At 46.3% G+C, this 20,905-nt stretch overlaps 1 protein-coding gene across 1 annotated transcript in view; it reads left to right on the top strand.

Moving 5' to 3' along the window:
* The window catches only part of Dcdc2 (doublecortin domain containing 2), a 145,387-nt gene extending 125,018 nt beyond the window's left edge, over positions 1-20,369 (top strand). The window contains exons 10-12 of the mRNA XM_027948332.2: positions 183-283; positions 17,510-17,836; positions 19,846-20,369. Of these exons, the coding sequence (XP_027804133.2) occupies positions 183-283; positions 17,510-17,836; positions 19,846-19,950 (533 nt within the window). The 3' untranslated portion in view covers positions 19,951-20,369. The remainder of the gene's footprint in view (positions 1-182; positions 284-17,509; positions 17,837-19,845) is intronic.
* Positions 20,370-20,905: the final 536 nt, after the last annotated feature.

Genomic DNA, 20,905 nt, shown 5'->3' with positions numbered 1-20,905 from the left:
TAGAGGAGGGGGGGGAGGGGGAGGGGCTGCCCAAATCCTGCCACTAAAAAGGGAGCTCAGATACTACTAGAAAACAAACAAACAAAAAAAAAACCATTGGGGATGTTGCTGCAATTTTAGCATTCAGCCACACGATGTCACCATTGGATTTTGATCGTCACTGTGTTTGTCTCAAATACTAGATGAAGGCATTTTCAAAGCTGGAGAAGAGAGGTCTGAAATGCGGGGGGCAGCAGAAGTCCAAGAAGATGAAGACACTCGGGTCGAGATCCCAGTGGATCAGGTATTCTCCACACCCTTGAACACGCGTCCCTGCCACCGAGCCCCGGGTGTCTTTCAAACCCTGTGTTGTCTGCGACCACGGTCCCTGTGCCTACCGCAGTCAAACCTGCCAGGTGCCAGGTGGTGGAAGGACCTTACCCACAAAACAGAACACCTTCAGCTCTCCAGTGTTCCAGAGAATAGCCTCGGGGACTAGTGATCTTTAAAGTGGAAAATGGTCTGTGTTTGATAAACAGCATTGATAGGAGATGGGATGGTAGTTAGGTATGAGATCTGAAGGAGGACGTTCAGTGTATGCAGGAGCCCTGGGTTGGGGTTTCGAATCTAGGAAAAAGTCCTCCTTCACTTAGAAAAGCATTTTTTTTTTTTTTACTAAAATGCCATGATGTTCTCTTCAGGGTCCTTGAAATTATGCTGGTTGGAATTTGTTTTTCGTAAAGGAATTGCTTATATAAATGCAGCTCAAATATTTGCTAGCTGTGTATTGATTTTCTCAGGCCCGTGGAGCAGTGTACTTGAGAGAGAGAGAGAGAGAGAGAGAGAGAGTGTGTGTGTACGTACTACATGTGTGTGCTCATGCAGGGACTAAGTGGTGTTAAGTGTGGCTAAAGGATTCCAGAAATGAGTGAGTCCAGTCCTGAAGGCCGCTCCTCCGGCTTTCTCACAGCTCTTGGTGGAAGGCAGGTGTGTAGGTGAGGAGGGGGAGAAGACAGTCTGACTCAGGGGACTGGGGAGAAGTCACCAAGAATTGCCACTTGTCCTCTGCCCATTATGTGACATTTCCTTTTCTAAAAGCAAATTTCAAAATCCAGCGAATTCCACCACCGCCGCCGCCTCGCGCCTGTCTCAGCCAGGAGACCCGGGATCGCTACTTGAATATTTCACTGGCATTTTCTGCCAGCGTTGCCTTCCTGATAAAAAGCCTAATGTGCTAAAAATCACAGATTTTAAAAATCCAATTTATTTTCTAGGATTTACTATAACTAATAATTTTTCATAAATCCTAGTTATGGGTATTTTTTTCCCCTGAGGGGAAGCAGAATTTTAAGTCATCTGTGAAGTTATAATTAAATATTATATTTTAAGACAAAGAAGGGTAATCATCATGTACATACAGCTCTAGGAGCTGTTCAAACCCAGACTAATTTATATTCCAGAGTCAGAACAGCAGGAAGAAATCAGCAATATTAGTAAAAGAGAAATCTCTCTGTTAATCACTTATTAAACAACTTGCAAAACCAGGAAGAGGGCATTGGTTTACTGAAGAGTTTGCTGATTATAAAGAAGGCGAGTTGAGAGGGAGGCTTGATCCCCGGTCATACTTGAACAGCCCTGGGTGTGTGTCTGCAGAGCTTGGCTTTTTATTTGGTATGTGAGTGCTCGCTTGTTAAAATGCAAATGTGCAAGGTTGGTAAAAGTTGAGCAATAACAACAGACTGATGTTGACTCAAAGAAATAAAGCCAGGTGAAAGTGACCAGTTACTTCCTTCTTGGGCTCCCTTGGTCTTCAGGCTCGGGTTGGCATGAGGTGCTTATGGGATCGGGCGCGCGAGCCAGTCTGTCTGGTCTGGTGGCCTTTGCTCAATATGTTATAATATTGTGAAAAACTAAATGAGAACTGGAGAAATTAGCACCAAGCCCTTTAGCTCCATCATAGTAAGAAAGAAGAACGATGAGGATGTGGCCCCAGGGGGACCGGCATTTAACAATGGCTACCATTTTTTTAAGTACCTACTGAGCGCCATGTAAAGGACTAGGCGTTTTCTCATGTGATCTTGGTGACATGAGTCCCATTTTACATGTGTATGTGGAAAACAGTGAGCTCATGTAGGTGAGCCAACTTGTGCAGGTGGTACCAGTAGGTAGAGCAAGTGGGGACTGAGTGCAGCTCTGACTTCCCGGTAGAGGGGCGGTCTGCAGGGGAGCGTTAAATAGAGCCAACAACAACAAGAAGAAAGCCTGGTGTTAATCCAGGGAAGGGGGAAATTCCTCCATAAGGATGGACGTGCAGTCACTGCCTACCTCCTGGCTCAGCTGTAAATGATTCCGCACACACATCCCCTCAGCCTGTGAGCGAGTTAGCTTCTTTGGACTGGTTTCCAGTTATCTAAATGGTCCACCTTATAAGTTTAAGAAAGAGTCATAGAGAAGTGTGTGTGTGTGTGTGTGCTGTAAAAGTCATGTACCACAGACCGAGTAACCTCTGTGTTCCTGATTAGGAGGTCGCGTGCCAGGAGCTGCGAGGCTCTGCTGGGAGGCCATTCTCCTGGGGCCTCTGTGGGCAGACACTGCCTGTCTTTGTTCTCGACCGTCTTTGTCAGGGTGCTTGTGCTGTGTGATGGCCTTGAAGGACGGATGGTGACATCCCCTGAAATAATTGTTGTCATCCAGAGGCGATTTTGTGTCCAGGGGAATGTTGGGCTTTTTCTGAGGACATGTTTGGTGGTCACATCTGGGGAGGTGGGTAGCACTAGTGGACAGTGGTCAGAGATGCCGCTGTCCACGTTGTAATGCACTCAACAGTCCTCACGGTGAAAAACCATCCAGCCCAAAGCCTCAATAGTGCTGAGTTGGAGAAGTACTGCTGTGTCAGTCAGCTTTGCGTCAGTCACCAAAATACCTGACCAGAGCAACTTAGAGGAGGAGAAGTTGATTTTGAGCTTGTGGTTTCAAAGGTTCAGTCCATGCTTGGCCTTCTCCCTTGCTCTGGCCCAAGTGAGGACGAGCATCTGGTGGAAGGGCCCAGCAGAGGGAAGCTGCTCATCTTGCCAACGGCAGGGAGCAGAAAGAGGAGGGAGAAGGAGGACCATCCGTAACGGCCAAGGCACACCCAGAGCCTGTCCTCCAGTCTGCCTGCTGCCTATGGTCAGCACCCAGTTAGTCCATTCAGATTATCAGTCCACCAGATGGACGAATCCACTGGTCAGCTCACAGCTCTCAAGGTCTAATCATTCCAGTTTTCGACATTCCTGCCATGCCACCTGGGGCTTTTAAGGGCCACCTCGTATCCAAACTGTTATACCTGCTTTGGGGCCAAAGCTGCATTTGTTTATGGTAGAACAAAGGCAGGGTTACTATTCATTTCATGCCACTGAATTGTGCACCTAGGAGCAGGGCAAATTCTATGTATATTTTTCCATAATAAAATTATTAAAAGAAAAAGATTTAGATTCCCCAAACGTGGAGTCCTGTTTCTGAAATGCAAACTACTGCCAATCACCTAGGCCCCTCTCCTTGCCTAATGGAAAATGGGGACTTGGGAGCCAACACTGAAATTCTGGCTGTTGCTGTTTTTTTTTTTGGTAGTTGTAGATGGACAGCATGCCTTTATTTTATTTATTTTTTTGTATGCGGTGTTAAGAATCAAACCCAGTGCCTCACACATGCCAGGCAAGTGCTCTGCCACTGAGCCCCAGCCCCAGCCCTGGGTCCATATTTTTTTATTAGTCAAAGTTAATAATGGCCATGGACTTAGCACTGCTTCCAAACCAGTGGGGGAGATTTTATGTACTGTAATTGGGGAGGCAGAAAAGTACCTTTTCTTTGGGGAGAATTTAAATCTGATAAGAATTTAGGTCTAATAAGCTCACCCCTTTTGCATACATGTTCTAAATAAATCTTGGGTCTGCGGTCAGCAGGGGAGCTAATGTACGATTAGCAGATACCTGGTACAGGTGACCTGTATCTCTATGCTCCATGATAAAATGATGCCTTTCCAAGATAAGGAGGCAAGAAATAGCCAGCTCTTCACTTTAGCTAAGTAAACTGCCCCTCGTAAGTATGGATCAGGTCAGAGTCCGCTGTCTCCGAAACACGGGCAGATGAATATCTATAAGATAATTGAATAAACAACTGTATTTTGTATTTTGTTCCATTTAGAGGAAGAGGGCAGAAGATGGGGTTGCTTCCTTTAGAGTGGTTTTGGATTGTTTTATAGCTTTCTTTATCAGTAGGTAGTTGATTTTGAGTGGTAAAATAATGAGAGTTGCAAAATCTTTTATGCTATATAGTTTTATTAAATAGCATTTAAGTCAGCCTCATGATCATTGGAGCAAAGGAAGTTTGTTTTTTAATTGGAGGTTGTACCATTATTTATTTATTTATTTATTTTAAACTTTTAAATCAAATTTGTACACATAATATTTTTAAATGTCAACCAGTTCAACAGGAATTATGATAAATAATAATAATTATTTATTATTTATTTATTATCATGGCCCTGCCTTCATCAGCTCAATTCCTGTCCCTTCATCAGCTCAATTCCTGTCCCTGTGGGTGAAAGGTTGGAACTACTTTAGTTATTTCTTGTGGATTACACTGCTGTATTTCTAAACCGTATACCCACTTGCCGATTTTAATGCCTATGAGATCCTTAAGTCTTACGAGAGAAGTGATGTTACTGTTCAATTGGCATTGAACGTCTTATTTTTAGATGTATATAAAATAATGGAGATCATATTAATTCATGGCATCTCGAATTTGAGACAATACATCTCTTGATTTTGTTTTTCAAATTTAGACAATATTCATTAACTTTCTATCTAATGAGATTATAAAACGGTTATTGAGATGTCTCACTGCTCCCACCCCCAGTTAAAAATAAGCCCACATGCATAGCTTCCCCCTTTCCACTCTAATCGTACAATAGTTTTTGGTTAACCTAATCTTTAATCCACACATTACTCTCACTTTGTAGGTGTTCTTTTTTTTAATTTTTAAAGTTTTTCTTTTTAGATATACCGACAGTCGAGTGTATTTCCACATATTATACGTACATGGAGTAACCTTATCTAATTCGGATCCCATTCTTGCGGTTGTACTTGGCGTGCAGTTTCACATGTGAGCATAGGACAGTGGTATCCAGTTCATCCCCTGCCATTCTCATGGCCACCCCTGGGGGTGTTCTTAGCTGAACGTTCCATGCGCTTGTTAAGTTCATTCCTTTCCCCTCCCCCAGGACAGTCATCGACTCTGTCTTTTTCCTTTGCTGTTTTTCCCTGTGTCTGTAGCCAAGCCCTCTGCACTCGGTCAGGTCTGCTGACCCCTCTCCATACACTGGTCGTGCCAGTGGTGAAGGACTCGTGTGCCACAGCTGGCTAGTTCTTCTCCAGGTCTACCTTTCGGAGCTGCCCTGGTCTTTTCCTGCCTCACTATCTTGGGCATTTCCTTGCTCCGCCGGAGTGGAGGGATCCCTGTTTTTTGGATTCCATGTCTTCCTCTTTCTTGTGTTTTGTCTCCTCCTCCTCCTCCTCCTCCCCCTCCTCCTCCTCCTCCTCCTCCTCCTCCTCCCCGCCCCCCCCCCTTGTGTTGCCTCCATAGAAAAGCTTTGGGACAAGCATTTTTGTTTTGTTTTTGTGAGACTTTTCATGTTTGCCAATGTCCTTGGCTTCTCTACTCAAACTTGACTACGACTCTGGCTAGGTATAAAATTCTAAGTTCCATGCCGTTTTTCTGAGCATTTGGAAAGCATTTTTCAATTTTACTTCCTGTTCAGAAGGGCAGTTGGGAAGTTCTATGTCATTTCTCTCTTGTGAACTTTAATACTGAGCCCTTTTCCCATCTCTGGACTCTTTTCTTTGTCCCACTGTTCAGAAAAGTCCCAGTTACGTTCCTTGGGGCAGGTCTTTTTGCTTACCAGGTACTGAGTGGATTGAGTATTTGTTTTTAGTTCTGGGAGAAATTATTGAGTTATTTCTTTGTTAATTTTCCTCTCTCCTTTCCCTGTTCTCTTTTTGGAACGTTAGTATTTGTTCACAGGACCTTAGCTGACCCTCTAATGATCTCTCCACTTTCCATCTCTCTGGGTCTACTTTGTCAGTTTTTAAAAATATACAAATATATGTATTTTTACCCCAAAATGGTAGAAGACCTTATGTATGTTTTGTAATTTTCTTTTTATCAACTTAAAGTATTTCACTTCATAGTAGCAGATTTTATTATTAATTCATAGAACATTGCCTCATTGCTTTTTTTATTTATTTTTCATTGGTGCATTATAATTTTGTAAACAAAAGCTTCAAATTTTCTGCCTATCAATCTATTTATTTTGTGGTGCCAGAAATCAAAGCCAGGGCCTTGCATGCATTCTACCACTGAGTTACATCCCCAGTTTCTACCTATTTGTTTTTTTCCTGGTCATTCTATTTTTAATTTCTAAGAGCTCTTTTATATTCTCTCTAAGTGCTCTTTTTTATTACATTCTATTCTTGTTTTATGGATGTGATATCACCCTTTATCTTTCCAAAGACCTATGCTCTATTATTTTAAGCTTTCTTTTGTTGCATTATCTTTGTTTCTGTCTCTGTTTTGATCTCTGCCTGCTAGAGACTTCCTTGGCTGTCTGTTCAGATCTCAGACTGAGGCATTAAGGAAACTCTTTGTGCATAGGCAGGGCTCATGAGCCTGGAGCTCAGCATCCTGGCACCTGACTATGGGGAGCAGGGTGGGGCCTGCCATTGGGTCAAAGGACTTCTTCTTGGTTTTATCACAAGCAGCCTGGGGGGCTTGTGTCTTGGCTTCCCTTTCCGCAGGTTCACATTTTAGTTGCTTCAGACCTGCTGTCACTGGCCCCACATCCATGGCTTTATTGTTTTCTAGATTTCATTTCCTTTCTGGTTGTCTGTGTTCACCCCTTTTAAAATTGCTTTTGATACTTTAGAGGGCTATCATGGTGCGGGGGGTGGGGGGGGGGTGGCCGGCGCTAAGAGAAAAAACCCATTTGTTCAATATTCAGCATTTAACTGGAAATGACTCTTATGCTAATCGATCAGCTGTCTTCATGGAATCTGCACAGAGACAGCAAGCTGACTGTGCCCAGCTTCCCCCTGAGGACCTCTGTGGCTGGCCCTGGCCGTGTGTTTTCCCGGTTCCCTGGGCAGCAGCGGTCCTGGTTCTAACCTCGGTCCTCTGTGGTCGGTTGATGCCATTTGCCCAGCCCCTGGGGTCATTTTAGCTTGTGACTGTGGGTCTACACATATAGACTGTAATGCTGGTTTCAGGGATCTGCAGCCCAGAGGTGACAACCAGAAGCAGAGGTTTTGAAGTCTGTGCCCATTGCCCTGGTGAGGGCTCCTGACTGGCTCCATCTGGTGCTGCCTGCAGCTACCTGCGGCTTCTGGGAAACACAGGAGAGAGGAGGAGCTTACATACATCGTTCTTCCCATGTACAGTGAAACACACAGAAAGACAAAGGAGGCGCTTCCTGACCACATCCCCAAATCTGCTGCAATGACATGTCTTTACTAAGCAGAGTTATAACATGTGTACAACCGGAAGAGAATGTGGCCTGAACTCGGCACTTTGCTGTTGAAGGACAAAGCCCTTTGGAGAAAGGAGAGGAGGAAACTGCCGTCCCACAGGGAAGGGGTCTGGCGATGGCAGGGCCAGCTCAGCACCTGGGGCCTGGAGCCAGTCTGGCTGCTCTGAACAACTCAGGGAAGGCAGGGGGAGGCTGCAGGCTCTGAATTGTCCCCCCCGATGAAGGATGAAAGTGCCAACACTGCATTGACCAGGCTATGTTTTCCAGTCGTAGCCTGCTGGTGACCCGGGCTGGCCTCATACAGCTCGAAGGGCTGGGTGGCGCCACCAGGGTTCTCAACTTCCCTGCACGTTGCCAGGGAGGCTTTTTGTAGACTTGTGTTTCATTGATAGAAATGGTGTTAACATTCAAATGTGGCCCTTGGGGATTTCTCTGTTAAGTGAAGGAAAGTCAGCGTTGGCTTCTATGGGGAGGAAGCTAAACAGGGGATTTTTCCCTAATGATGTCTAAACACTCCTGTGCCATCTAAAGGTAAGTTTTCAATTTATTGCATATGCTCCTATGGGTGTCCGAGGGCCTGGTGGAGCTCAGGGGCCCTGGCCAGCTCCTTCCCAGCAGGTGGCCAACTGAGGTCCACTCTGCTTCATGTAAGGACCATGCTGCTGAGTGTGACCCCTCTCTGTAGCCTCTGTGCCTTCAAACCACACCTGAACCTTTTTTCCCCCGCCTGTGAAAGTAAGGCTCTGAAAGCCGAAGACAAAAAGCAGCTCTTCGCTCTCCTGAAAAACTGAAACTCGTTATTTCAGAACACCTCATTCAACTTGGGCAGCAGATGATTTCAGTTTCCATGGGAACAGAAATGAAAACAAGTGTGATAATTTCTGTACTCCCAGCATCTAGGCCTGAACTCTGCCATAAAACCCACTCAACCTTCTACCCCTGAGCCTACAACAAACCCACATATGACCCCCCAGTTTCACACACGGCGAACATCACTCGGGGAAGTGGCTATCTAAAGGCGTCTTTTCATCTATAGTGGCTCCAGTTTCCAATTTCCAGACGTGGCACAGTTCAGGAGGAAGGACTGGCAGGCAGGAAGGGGAGCAGGGCCGGCTGGCCGGCTGGGATATCATGACCAGGAAATTGTAGCTTATGCTGCTTTTTTCCAGATAGCAAAGCTCTTCAACATGAAAATGCCTCCCCCAGAAATGTGGATGTGAATATAGGAAATATCAGCATTTCCTTCGGAGTGGGCTGGACATGAGCTGCAGGCTCTGGGTAGCTGTCTTTCTCCATTTCTGACTTCTGGTGCTGCTGTTAATGTCAGAGGTGTTATGTGAGTTTAAAGTCTAAGTCGTCTGGGCGGCCTCATCTGTCTGTCGAAATACCATCCGAGTAAATGATGCTTTCAATATCCAGTGGCTTATTTCCATATGATTTCCATATTCCATCTTCTTTCCCCTCACCACTCAGGGATCCTGAGTTAACCTTAGTAACGGCATGCATACTCTCTGGAAAGCCCGAATGTTTACGGTTTCCCCTGAGCCATCCCCACCAGGAAGCAGCCTGCAATAATAACTATTGGACCTTTTCTGTCTTTCCATACAAATCAACCATTTTCTCAGAATGTCAGTTGCAAACTAAATAGCAAGACATGCACGTAGGAAAACCCTGGGCAAAAGGCACTCAAAATACGAAAGCTGGAGTCGTGTTGGTGGGGAAGATCTGGTATGGCATTTCTAAGAACAAATGTTAAGAGCTATTATAATACATAGCGTGCTTTCTGAAAGGTAAACATCCAGAGTTTCTTATAAAAACCTGATACATATAATCTATAATTGTACATATGCATGTGATATGTCTGTTAATCTAATGCACTCTGTACACTAGCCAGAGAAGCTGGTGCCCTCTTAGTTCACATAACTGTGATCAACGTTATGTTCTATGTACACCAGTGTAATGAGTAGTAAGACAAACCTTAATGAATACCCCTTTTGGTTTTTATGTTTTGTTTTTATTAATTTTTAAAATTTATTCTAATTAGAATATGTGACAGTAGAATGCATTCTGACACATCACACATAAATGGAGTACAACTTCTCATTCTTCTGGTAAGAATGCCCCTTTGACTCCAATGAAAAGTAAGAATTATGCTTTAAACAGAATGTAGGATCACACAATTACACATAAGCACGAGGTATTTCTAAAATTTCATTGTTTTTATGCTCTTTGGAGAAACAATTTCTACTTGAAAACTTTTTTTTTTTTTAAAGAGAGAGGAAGAGAGAGAGAGAGAGAGAGAGAGAGATAGAGAATTTTAATATTTATTTTTTAGTTTTCGGCAGACACAACATCTTTGTTTCTATGTGGTGCTGAGGATCAAACCCGGGCCGCACGCATGCCAGGCGAGCGCGCTACCGCTTGAGCCACATCCCCAGCCCATTGGTTTTCTTAAAATTTTAGTCAAGAATTCACTGAAACTTGATGTAACTGAGAGAGAAAGGACGTTAAGCACAGGTAAAAATACCTTTCTGATTTACTGCTTTTGCAATGCTGTTTCTTTTTTATAACATAACTTTTAATAAGCAGTGGCCTGCTCATACTGGAATAAATCTCAGAGAGCTGTCCTTTTGGCCCCAAATCATTCCATCAAAAGCAGTCCTATTTTCTCCCAGCTTTCAATCAATTGACTGATCGTTTTAAAGATAAAAATGCAACCCTTTGCATTTTTTGAGGCATTAGTACAATTATAATCTTTTAATCAAAAATGCTATTTTAAGTGGTGTATTTGATTCCGAACCACCCTGAGCTCTGTGTGGTTTAGATCCTCTGGGGACAGTGCCCTTCCAGGAGCAGCAGCTCCACATCTCCGGGAACTGTGGGGCATGCAGAGACTCAGACCTCGAGACTCAGAACCTGCCCTGGAGATAGCGGGACACTGGCTTCCGTCACTGGGCGGGAAGTCATTGTAACACTGTTGCGTTGGGATGGCTCCTAACTCTAACGCACTCCGCACCTTGGGAAATGGTCACTAAGAGTTTGTGGTCAAGAGGCATTCAAGTCCCTCTGTCACTGCTGGGGAAATTGGGGTCAGTTTACCCGTCTGTGCTGCAGCTTGCCTTTCTGCAAGTTGGGAGACTAGCAGTATTTTCCCCAAATAAATCCCGTGAGGTTGGTTTAAATTCGACGATGAGGTGAGGTGCACAGAGCTCAACGCCGGCCACTGGAGGGTGCGCGAGGAGCCTGGACCGCGGCCTCTCCTCAGGCTTCCTGAAGGCACGGTCCCCCCCACCTGGACCTGCAGCAGGCACAAGGTGTTTATTATTCAGGAAACCGCTATCCCTGGTCTGTGATGCTGGACGCAGAGCCCAGTAAGGAAATGAGAGACTTCCAGCGGCCACCGAAGAGCCCTGGCTGATGTCCCCAGATGTTGTGGGGGCATCGACTCGATCGCAATGCATGTGCACTGTTTTCCTGTCAGACACAGGTGGGGAACACTGCCCCGTGATTAGAGCTTACAGAAGAATGCACCTGCATTACCGGGGCATCAGTAGGGAGTGACAACCCCCTGCAGGGGCCAGGAGGGTCTCCCAGAGCCAGTGGCCCTAAGGAAGAGAAGAAGGAGCATCCTGGGTAAAGATACCAGGAACAGCATGGATTTCCAGGTGGCCTGGGTCGCGCCCCACTCCACGCTCCTGCCTGGGAGGGTGCATCTGCCCTACCACCTTGTCCTGCCAGCCCTCCTTCCTATGAAAGGAGCCCAACCTCCCTGATGCTTAAGGACACTGAGTGTGAGTGTGCGTGGGCAGGGAGGGAGGCAGTAGGGGCTGGGCATGGTTTGCTAAGGCTGCCACAGCATGGTGCCACCAGCATGGTGGCCAAGCAGCAGAAACGCATTCCTATGAGAACCCGGGTCACGTGGGATCTGATGACCTCATCTTTGCCTCATCACTCTCTAAAGAGCCCACGGCTAACGACAGCCCACCCTGAGGTGCTGGGGCTGAGCCTGAAGTGAACCATGGTGCAGGGAGACGATTCGGTGAGGAAATGGGGTCCCTCTCTGATCTGATGCTGCCTAACAGACGAAAGGGACAACACGCAGGGAGCAGAGCCGCATGTCAAGTCCTCTACGTGAGAAACTTGAGCAGCGAGAGGCGGAGAGAGCAGAGGCAGAGACGCAGAGCCCCACTCTGCCCGGGTCCTCTGCCTCTTTAGTCCTCTGCTCATACGAGGGACGGACCTGGTCCAGGTGCCGGTTACTATGGTGACTGGTTTCCGAACTACCAAGGGCCACTGCCCCTCAGAGGGATCTTGTATCTGCTTACGTTTCTATGATGCTGATGGAAGGCGTTGCTACCCACTGGCTGGTAAACCTGGGTGAGTTGATTGACGTTCCTCTGGCTCAGTTTGCCCTTCTCTGCCTTGGGGACCATCATGGAGAAACCACACGTGAAGTGCTTTGAGAAGCATAAGGTGCTCCCTGTATGTGGGGCATGATTGCACCCATCCCCGGCCACTGCCACCTGCCATCTGGTCTGAAGAGGGAGCCAGGTGTCATCCAGGCGTGCATGTTACTTAAGGGACTGGCTGGCACATTTGTGTTGCTGAGAGTGGATCACAATGCAGAAACAAGCCGAAGAGTCCTGGGGTGGTGGATTTGTTGTGAAGACTGTTCCAGAGAGCTTGAAGCAAGGGATAAAGCGCAGCCAGGAATGAGGAGGATCCGCTCATGTGAGCCAGTCTCTTGTCCTCCGGTGGCGGTTCTGGCCTGGGTGGGGGCACCCTCTTCAGCAGCAAGAAGAGGGAAGAGCTTGAGGAGGTGGCTCTTGCTTTTCTTTTTTTTCTTGAAAAATCGCTTCTTCCCACCATGGATACCCACCCAGATATGGAAGGAGGTCTCTTTTCCTATTTTGCAGGCTTCACCATGGTGTCGGTTGTGTGTGTGTGTGTGTGTGTGCGTGCGCGTGCATGTGCATGGGTGTAAAACCCAGTGTTCCTTCTGGGGATGATTTGATTGATGTATACACTGGAAACATCTTTAATAATTTAACGCCTGCTTCAAAGGAGATTACACCAAAAAGCACATTGCTTTTCATTTATTCATTACAGATCTGTCATAGCAGCATTTTTTTTTTTTTTTTGCTCTGAATTGTAGTGTCGTAGTAATAATAAATTTTATTCCAGACTCAGGATATTTTAAAAGATTATAAGCCTTTTAACTAATATTGCCATCTTGTTTAAATTGATCAAATTGGTATTTCAGCACCATAATCTTGCATTTCTTAACGTTGAACTAAGGAGATGTGGCTTCCTAGGATGGCTGCTGAAATGGCTGTGCTGGGGGGTCGTAGAGTAACGGGATGAAAGCATCGTGCTGCTTGTTAGTGAGGTGGCGATTTATAATGGCAGGAAGACAGAGCCCGAGTCTGGGGCTGGAGGCCTTCTTTAAGCACAGAACAGAGCGATACCTGCCCTTTGCAGGAGAGAGAGAGAGAGAGGCGCACGGAGGGACGGAGAGAGAGACACACTATTTGGGAATTGGGGTAAGACTGAGAAATAAAAAACTAAAAATTAAGAAAATAAAACATACTATCATGTTGCAATTATGATGGGTAAGTCCCGATGTCAAGAAAGGAAACCAGTGATTCCCACTTAGGTGTTGTCACCTTAATCGGCTTCAGCAGCAGTGTTCATATTCTCAGGAGGCCAGGACTGTATCTAGATTCTTGCCCAATGACAGTGGATGGTAGTTTTTTTTTTTTTATTACAGCTTTATAGTCATACATAGCATTTGGGTTCATCCTTACAGATTCAAACACACATGGAAATCGACTTTGGTTCATGGTACCCCATTTTCCCTCCTGCCCTTCCTTCTGTCTCCAGGGTTTCCCCCCTACTATTATTTCTCATTAAGTTATGCTGTAAACTTCTTTTTAAAATAGAAAACTCATTTGCCGTGAATAAAGCAGGTTTAGACACGGTAAGTGTGAACATGACTCCTGGGACGGACGCGCAGTCACCCCGTGCCCCGCATAGTGTAAGAGGAAGCCTGCTCTTTCTGTTTCTGGGCTCTTGCCGGGCACTGCGTCAGGCGCTTGGCCTCAGAATCGGCCCAGTGGTCCCTCCTTACCGCACACCAGGGTCCCTGGTGGGAATCCAGAGAGGCTTCGCTTTCATGGCCGTGATCTTTAAGCAGGAAGATAGGCGTGGCGCCCAGCTGCTGCCATGCTCATTGGCCACCGAAGGACACAGGAAGGTCCCTGGAGCCATGACTGGGAAGGAGCCACACCTGGTTACTTGTCCAGGGCAGGGCCAGACTTGGGGCGCCAGGCCCGGCCGCAGCCCCTGTCCTGCTGGTGGAAGTGCTGTGATGTCCTGCTTCCCCCAGCTGTGTGGCGGGGACAGGCCACGTGTGCTCGGGCCTTCGGGAGGCTGTGGAGTGAGGAGTGAGTGGGGGGTGTGCACTGGGCATAGAGGTGTGCCCCCCATGGGCTTCTGGCCACCCCACTTCTGGCCCCTTGTGCCTGTCGGCCGACAGCGCCCGTGGGCTGTGGCAGCATCTGTGACACAGGCGCGAGGCCTGGCCGCAGGCTGCCACCCCACCTGGAGGCCCCTCTGCCACATACTCCCACTGTTGCTGTCCTGCGCCTGGGCCCTGAGTTCCTTGTTGACCTCATATTGTCTCTGAGTGCCTGGCCTCTGGAGTACTAACACAGAAGGGTGCCCTAGGCTCCGTCGCCAAAGCCCCCACGTATCTCTTAGAGTTTCCACAGTGACCATCTTCCCCAAGTCCCCAGAGTCTGGGTTGGGGACTCACTGTCTCGGGCCCAGGAAACCTAGGCCTTTAGTCTTCTCTTCTGGCGGCACATTAGTGAGGGGACATTAGTGCAGGGTTTTCTCTGAGCTGGGTCCTCACTCTGCCTGAGCTCTGAAGTCCCCTCTTCCTCAGTGTCTCCACAGGGGAAGCCCCAGCTGCCTGCTGCAGGCTCTTTCCTACCCCCCTCAGGGACGCAGGAAGGTCATCTTTGGCTCAGGACTTCCCCTCTTTCTTTATTTTTGTTCTAGATCTTACTCTGAGGTAAAGTACACACACTGTAGATCTTACCCTCTTAGCCATCAAGTCTACAGTGCACCTAAACATCAACTACGCTCATGACTCTGTGAAGCCGTCACCACCACACGTCCCCAGAACTCTTCATCTGGCACGGATGGACTGTGTCCACGAGACCTTGGTTTCCCCACTCGCCCTTCCCCTGGGCCCTGGAGGCCACCTTCTCTCTATGATTTTACCTCCCTCAAGTACCTCACATAAAGTGGATTCATTCAGTATGTGTCTTTTGTGAGTGGCTTATTTCACTTAGCGTGATGTCACTGATTGTTGGCACGCATCAGGATTCCCTTACTGACCAAAGCTGAATGGCATTCCACTGGTGGATGTCCACCTCTTGCTTAGCTGTCGGTCTCCTTGCACACTTGGGTCGACTCCACATTTTAGCTATTGTGAATCAAGGTGCTGTGAACTTGGGGGTGAGAATGTCTCTTTAGACCCAGCTTTCAGTTCTTCTGTGCGTCCACCCAGAAGTGGAATGGCTGGACCACGTGGTCATTCTATGCTTAGACTTTTAAGGAACTGCTGTGCTGTTTGCCCCAAGGCTGTCCCCTGTACATCCCCACTGCAGGGCTCAAGGGATTCCATTTCTCCACCCCTTGTCCACATTTGTCATTCTCTCTCTCTCTCTCTCTGTATGTATGTGTGAGTGTGTTTGTGTGTGTGTGTCTGTGTGTGTATATATATATATATATATATATATATATATATATATATATATATATATAGTAATCATCCTAATGGGTGTGAGTTGGTATTGGATTGTGGTTTTGCTTTGCATTCCCCTAATGATTAGTGATGTTGAGCACCTTTTCACCCACTTATTGGCCATTTGTATGTCTCCTTTGGAGAAATGTCTGTGTCCTCTGCACATTTGGAGGGCTGCCATCTTATTCTGTCAGTGGTGTCTTTTGATGCAAAAATGTCACAAACTTCAAAAGCTCAATTTGTCCACCCCTTTGTTTCCCGTGCCTTTGGTGTCATTTCTGGGAAATTGCTGCTGGACCTAAGGTCATGAAGCTTTGGCTCCCTACTGTCCTTTAAGAATTTCCTGGTTTTAGGGTTATCACTTAGGCTTCTAATCATTTTGAGTCAGTTTTTGCATATGGCGCTTGGCAGGGCCCCACTTCACTCTTTTGTACCTGGATATCAGTTTTCCCAGAATGATTTGTGAAAAGGTTTTTTTTTTTTTTTTTCCATTGAGTGATGTTGATTTCCTCACCTGAACGTGAGAGTTTATTTCAGGACTTCTGTTCTATTCCGTTGATTCAGTTTATACCACTGGTTTTGATAACGATAGCTTTGTGGAAAGTTTTGAAATTAGGAAGCGTGACTCCTCCAGGTTTGGGCCCTTTTTATTTTTTCCAGATTGCTTTAGCTATTTAAGGTTTCTTAATATTTCAGAATGTTAGAATGGGTTTTTCCATTTCTGCAGATATGCCATTGGAATTTTGACAAGGATTGCTCTAAATCCGTAGATCACTGGATAGTATTGATGTTTTAACAAAATTAAGTATTCCCATCCATGAACATGGGATATGTTTGCCTTCTTTAATATCTTTGAGCAGTATTTTGTAGTGTTTTCATATCCTTGGTTAAGGTGATTCTTTTTGAAGCTATTGTAAATGGAATCGTCTTTATAAGTTCCTTTTTAGATCGCCCATCGTTTGTGTGTGGAAACAGCCACCTTTCATGTGTGAAGTGTCCTCCTTGGTTCAGTTTTAGCAGTGACAGCGCTGCCCCTCTGAATCCTAATTCTATGTGCCTTGGTGCCTTGGGAGCTTGTTCTCTTTAGAGTGAGGGTGAGATGAGGATATGGTGGGGAGTTGGGAGAATGCCGGCTTCTTGTTTGGAGAGTGGAGACGTTTTCTCATCTTCAGTCATTCAGGTCTCATACACTAAAACCAAGACATTTCTTATATTTCAAACATTGTGAGTTAAATGTCATGAATCTTTGGCTGTTTCTTTTAGCACCGTTTGGCAGATCCACTCCCTTCCCACTCTGACCTTCCTACGGGCTTCCCCCTGGGTGGCTGCCCCTGTTTGAATGAATGGCCTCTGAATGGAAATTTGAACAATCAGCCTCACCATCTTATGCAATCCGTATGGTGACCAACGCCGTGATACCTTAGCAACAAGTGTTTTTCCCTCATTATTTAAGGGCATCTTTGATATCATATCACTACATTTGAGACTTTAACAGAAGATAGGAATTCATGATTCCAACTTCCGTTTCTTTCATATTATGTGGAATTTTATTTTTAAACTGTAAGTCTGTTCTTCATTTCCTTCCCTCTTCACTTCTCCAACAGAAAGCATTGTGCCAACTTTTATGAGGAGAGTATTAATGGTACCATAGAAATTAGTAACTTAGGAAAGAATCAATTCTCAGAGGTGGAAGGGAAGCCAGGGCTAATTCAGTCCCAAGCTCTCATTTTACACAGGCTGGAGAATTAAATGACCAGTTCAATGTTGGGCAGCTAGAAAAAGTATTCGTTTCCTGTCTGTGAGGGGATCTCCAGCACTGGTTCTGAAGTCACGTGCTTAGTTCAACTTCTGGATTCTCCAGAGGGACCTTGGGCTTGATGCTTGGCTATCCATGCCTTAGTTTTCTCATCTGTAAAGTGGGAATGATGCCCATCTCACAGGATCATTGTGCTGATTAAATGAGAAAACACTTCAAAGGGTGGTGTGAGGTAGGTACTCGGTCAGTGCAAACCCATCGTGCCCTGGAAAGTGTGGCACACATGTGAGGAAAGTCTCACTGGACTGTAGTATAGTAATCACTGCTTCACTGTGACTTGTTATGGAAAATCTGTGACACTTCCTACTTTTACCCATTATTTCTTTTGTTCCGTCAGAGGCCAGCAGAGATGGTCGATGAGGAAGAAGATGAGGAGAAAACCAACAAAGATGCAGAACAGAAAGAAGACTTTTCAGAAATGAATGGCCAAGTGGAAGATGAGGCCGGTGCGGGGGCTGTCGATGTCCCTGAGCAAGTGGAGGAGGTCCCTGAGCAAGTGGAGGAGATCCCAGATCCCAGTGAGGAGAACACCGGTCCTGCTCGGGTAAATGGAGGCACGGACGAAGAAAATGGCGAGGAACTGGACCAGGTTAATGAGGAGCTCCAGACGGCAGTGGAGGAGGAAAGACAGTCTCCAGCAGGGGCGGGCAGTGGACAAGACGAGGTATGGCTTTGCTTTCTTGTGTGTTTGCATGGGGTCGGGGGAGAGAACCTGCACACACGTGCATCAACCTGGAGAATTATCCAAACACTTACGACTGGCACTGAAATCACTTATGACAGAGTAAGTAAGACCTAATAGAGTTTAAATAATTTTAATTTATACTTATTTAGAATCAGTTCACAAGTTAGTTTTGCCATCTGACAGTTCTCCTGTCCATCTTTCTGACAGCCGTCCGTCTATTCATCTCCTCTCATTGTAGCAAAAATTTACAGAGCCCTTTAGCGACACATATCACAAAAGGGAGGAAAAAAATAAAACTAGAAACTAGCTATGGGACCAAGTAAGAAGCCAGAAAAGGATATCAAGGCCAGTGAGACCTGGGTGATACAAAGAGCATCATCGCTATTATCAGTGACTTCTTTTCTCTCTGGGAGCATTAGCCAGGTTGGTTTGTTCCACCTTAAGTGGATGCATTGAGCCAAGCACTCAACTCGCTTGAGTGTAGCTAGAGCAAAACAAGAGAACTGAACATTGGCAGAGTGCAAAGTGTGCCCGTGGCCAGGTTTTAATAAGTGGTGCAGAGTCTCCTGTAACCCCCTGCACCTCTGTACAAAGCACTCTGAACATGCAACGGAACTCTCAGCACGCCTCTCTTTTCGTCCTTCCTCTGGTGGGATAACCACCACACATAGGTCCACCCAGTGCTCAATGTCATTTACTTGGCAACTGCATTGGTCCGTTTCATAGAACTCTTTGTGGTGGTAGCCTTTGATGAAAGTTTACCGCATGAAATCAAAGTGCAGTTCTGTGTGGGACAAGGTCATGAGATCCTAGGACACAGTTTCTGCCCCCAGTGGTCTAGCTTAATTCAATGCGTGACCTAGATAGATTTTTACATGAATGAATGGACTGCCTGTCCATCCATCTTCCATAAATATAACTTCTTAAAACAATGCTACAGTTTTCAATAACATGGGTACACCTGGAAGACGTTGTGTAAAGTGAAACAAGCCAGGCACAGATTGACAAATTCTCCATGGTCTCACTTATACACAGAGCCCAACAAAGCTGAACTTAGGCAGAGGGCAGAATGGTGGTTATTAGGGGCGGGGGTGGGGGCTGGGAGATTTGGTCTCAGGATTTAAAATTCCACTTAGGAGGAATAAGTCTAAGATGTCTGTGTAAACATGGTCCTTACAGCTAATGACCATGTACTGTGTGCTTGAAGGATAGAATCACTCCCATTGCATTCTGGAGAGATTTTTGGGGTTCTCCCTACAAAGGGTGATGAGTAAGACTGTGGCCTGGAGGTTTGGGGAGCTGGACTGACTCTTGTCCTTGCTGGTGGCTCTGGCAGAGCTGTGAGGCCTTCAGGATTCCATGCAGCATAGTTTGAAAAACAGCATTTTGGAGTTTTGGTTTTTCAAACCAGTGAGTTCTAATCTCGCCCCTGGTTTCAGTCTCGTGGGGGAAATCAAACCACCCATGGGGCAGTATCAAACGACCCATGGGGGCAGTATCACTGACACCGTGGGAGAGGGGCTGCCCTGCAGTTGGGTTCTCTATCCTGCTCTGCCTGCCTGTGCTCCATGGCTCCTGGCACAGCACTGGCACACCTGTGAGTCCCCGGGAGAGCCTCAGTAGGAGGCTGGGCCTCGGGACTCCAGGGCGGGGCTGCTGCGTGGCTTGGGTCCCTCTCCACAGAAAAATATAAAGATGTTTTTTGAAAGAAAAGATCGAAGGGAAATAAAGAAAATAAACAACAACAGAAATATAAAGCCTGCAGCATAGGGAATGGTGATTACAATGTCAGAAAAGCCTTCTCTGCAAATAGAACGGTGTGTCTGCTGGGTGACCACCGTCGGAGGCACAAGGGGAGCGAGGCATGGTTCTGGTGGAGGACTTAGGAGATTACATGGGACGCGGAGTAACTAGGTTTCCCCTGTAACTTTTATTGCCTTTGTAAAGGAAAGAGCTGAACACCTTCGTTTTGATCTGTTTTCCTCCAGGCTGATGTGGACCCTCAGAGGCCACCGAGGCCAGAAGTGAAGATCACTAGTCCTCAGGAAAACGGGAGCAATGAGCAGAGCAAGGACTACGCTGTGGTGGCATAGATGGTGACTAAGAGCAAGGACTTGGAGTAGGAGAACAAAGCCATGACCCTGAGCAGTGAGTGCATCGTTCTTGCTAAACCTGATGAGGCAAGACAGTCGGACCCTCCCTGTGGAATTCCACAATCAGAGGCCTCAGCGGGAGACTGGATGACTCTCAGTAGCTACTAAAAGAGAACGGCGAGCTTTACGGCATGTGTTTTTATGTCACTTAGAAGATTTGAATAAGAGGGACAGAGAAGAATCTGCCAAGGACAGTCGGCCACTTATGTTTGTAAGGATAGAAGGATAGAATCACTCCCATTGCATTCGTTATTGTAAATTTAGGAATGCCAGTAGTAGACGGCAGCTTGTTCTAAAGCATTTATCTAAGAAAGCATAGAGGTTTAAAGAATCGGTAATAGGAAAACATGTTATTTTCTTAAAGCAATAAACTTTTGAATGAAAACAGTTGCAATTTAGTTTCAGAGGTAACTTGGAGATGGCAGGAGGTCAGCATGTTTCCTTGGCTTGTTGACCTTCCTGTCTTTCCTCCTCTTAAGCCAGACTCTACTCGAATGCATCCAGGTAGAGTGCAAGGCATCCGCTCTGGTAGGGGGAGCATTCATTGGGAGTGTCCCTGCTGCCCTGGGCACCAGGAAGGGCAGCCCTCAGGAAGGAGCGGGGAAGGAAGGACAACTCGTGCTGCCCAGCAAATTCTGGAAATCCTGTGGATTTCCATGGTCCAGTCTACCTTTACCAAGGATCCTTTCCTTCCCCCTCATGTTACTGTGTTGGAAAACACAAAGCTCGTTATTCCTCAGATGGAATTCTTCCCAGATTTTGGGTTCTCTCCTTTCTCTCTCTCTCTCTCTCTCTCTCTCTCTCTCTCTCTCTCTCTCTCTCTCTCTCTCTCTTCTCCTTTCTTTTTTCCCCTTCAAAAGTAAGACAATGTAATAGAAAGAAAAAAATGTAGGCT

The sequence above is a fragment of the Marmota flaviventris genome, chromosome 6, assembly GCF_047511675.1.
Source record: "Marmota flaviventris isolate mMarFla1 chromosome 6, mMarFla1.hap1, whole genome shotgun sequence".
NCBI classification, from domain to species: Eukaryota; Metazoa; Chordata; class Mammalia; order Rodentia; family Sciuridae; genus Marmota; species Marmota flaviventris.
Note: the sequence above shows the minus strand (reverse complement) of the source record. Positions and strands in the feature narration are given on the sequence as shown.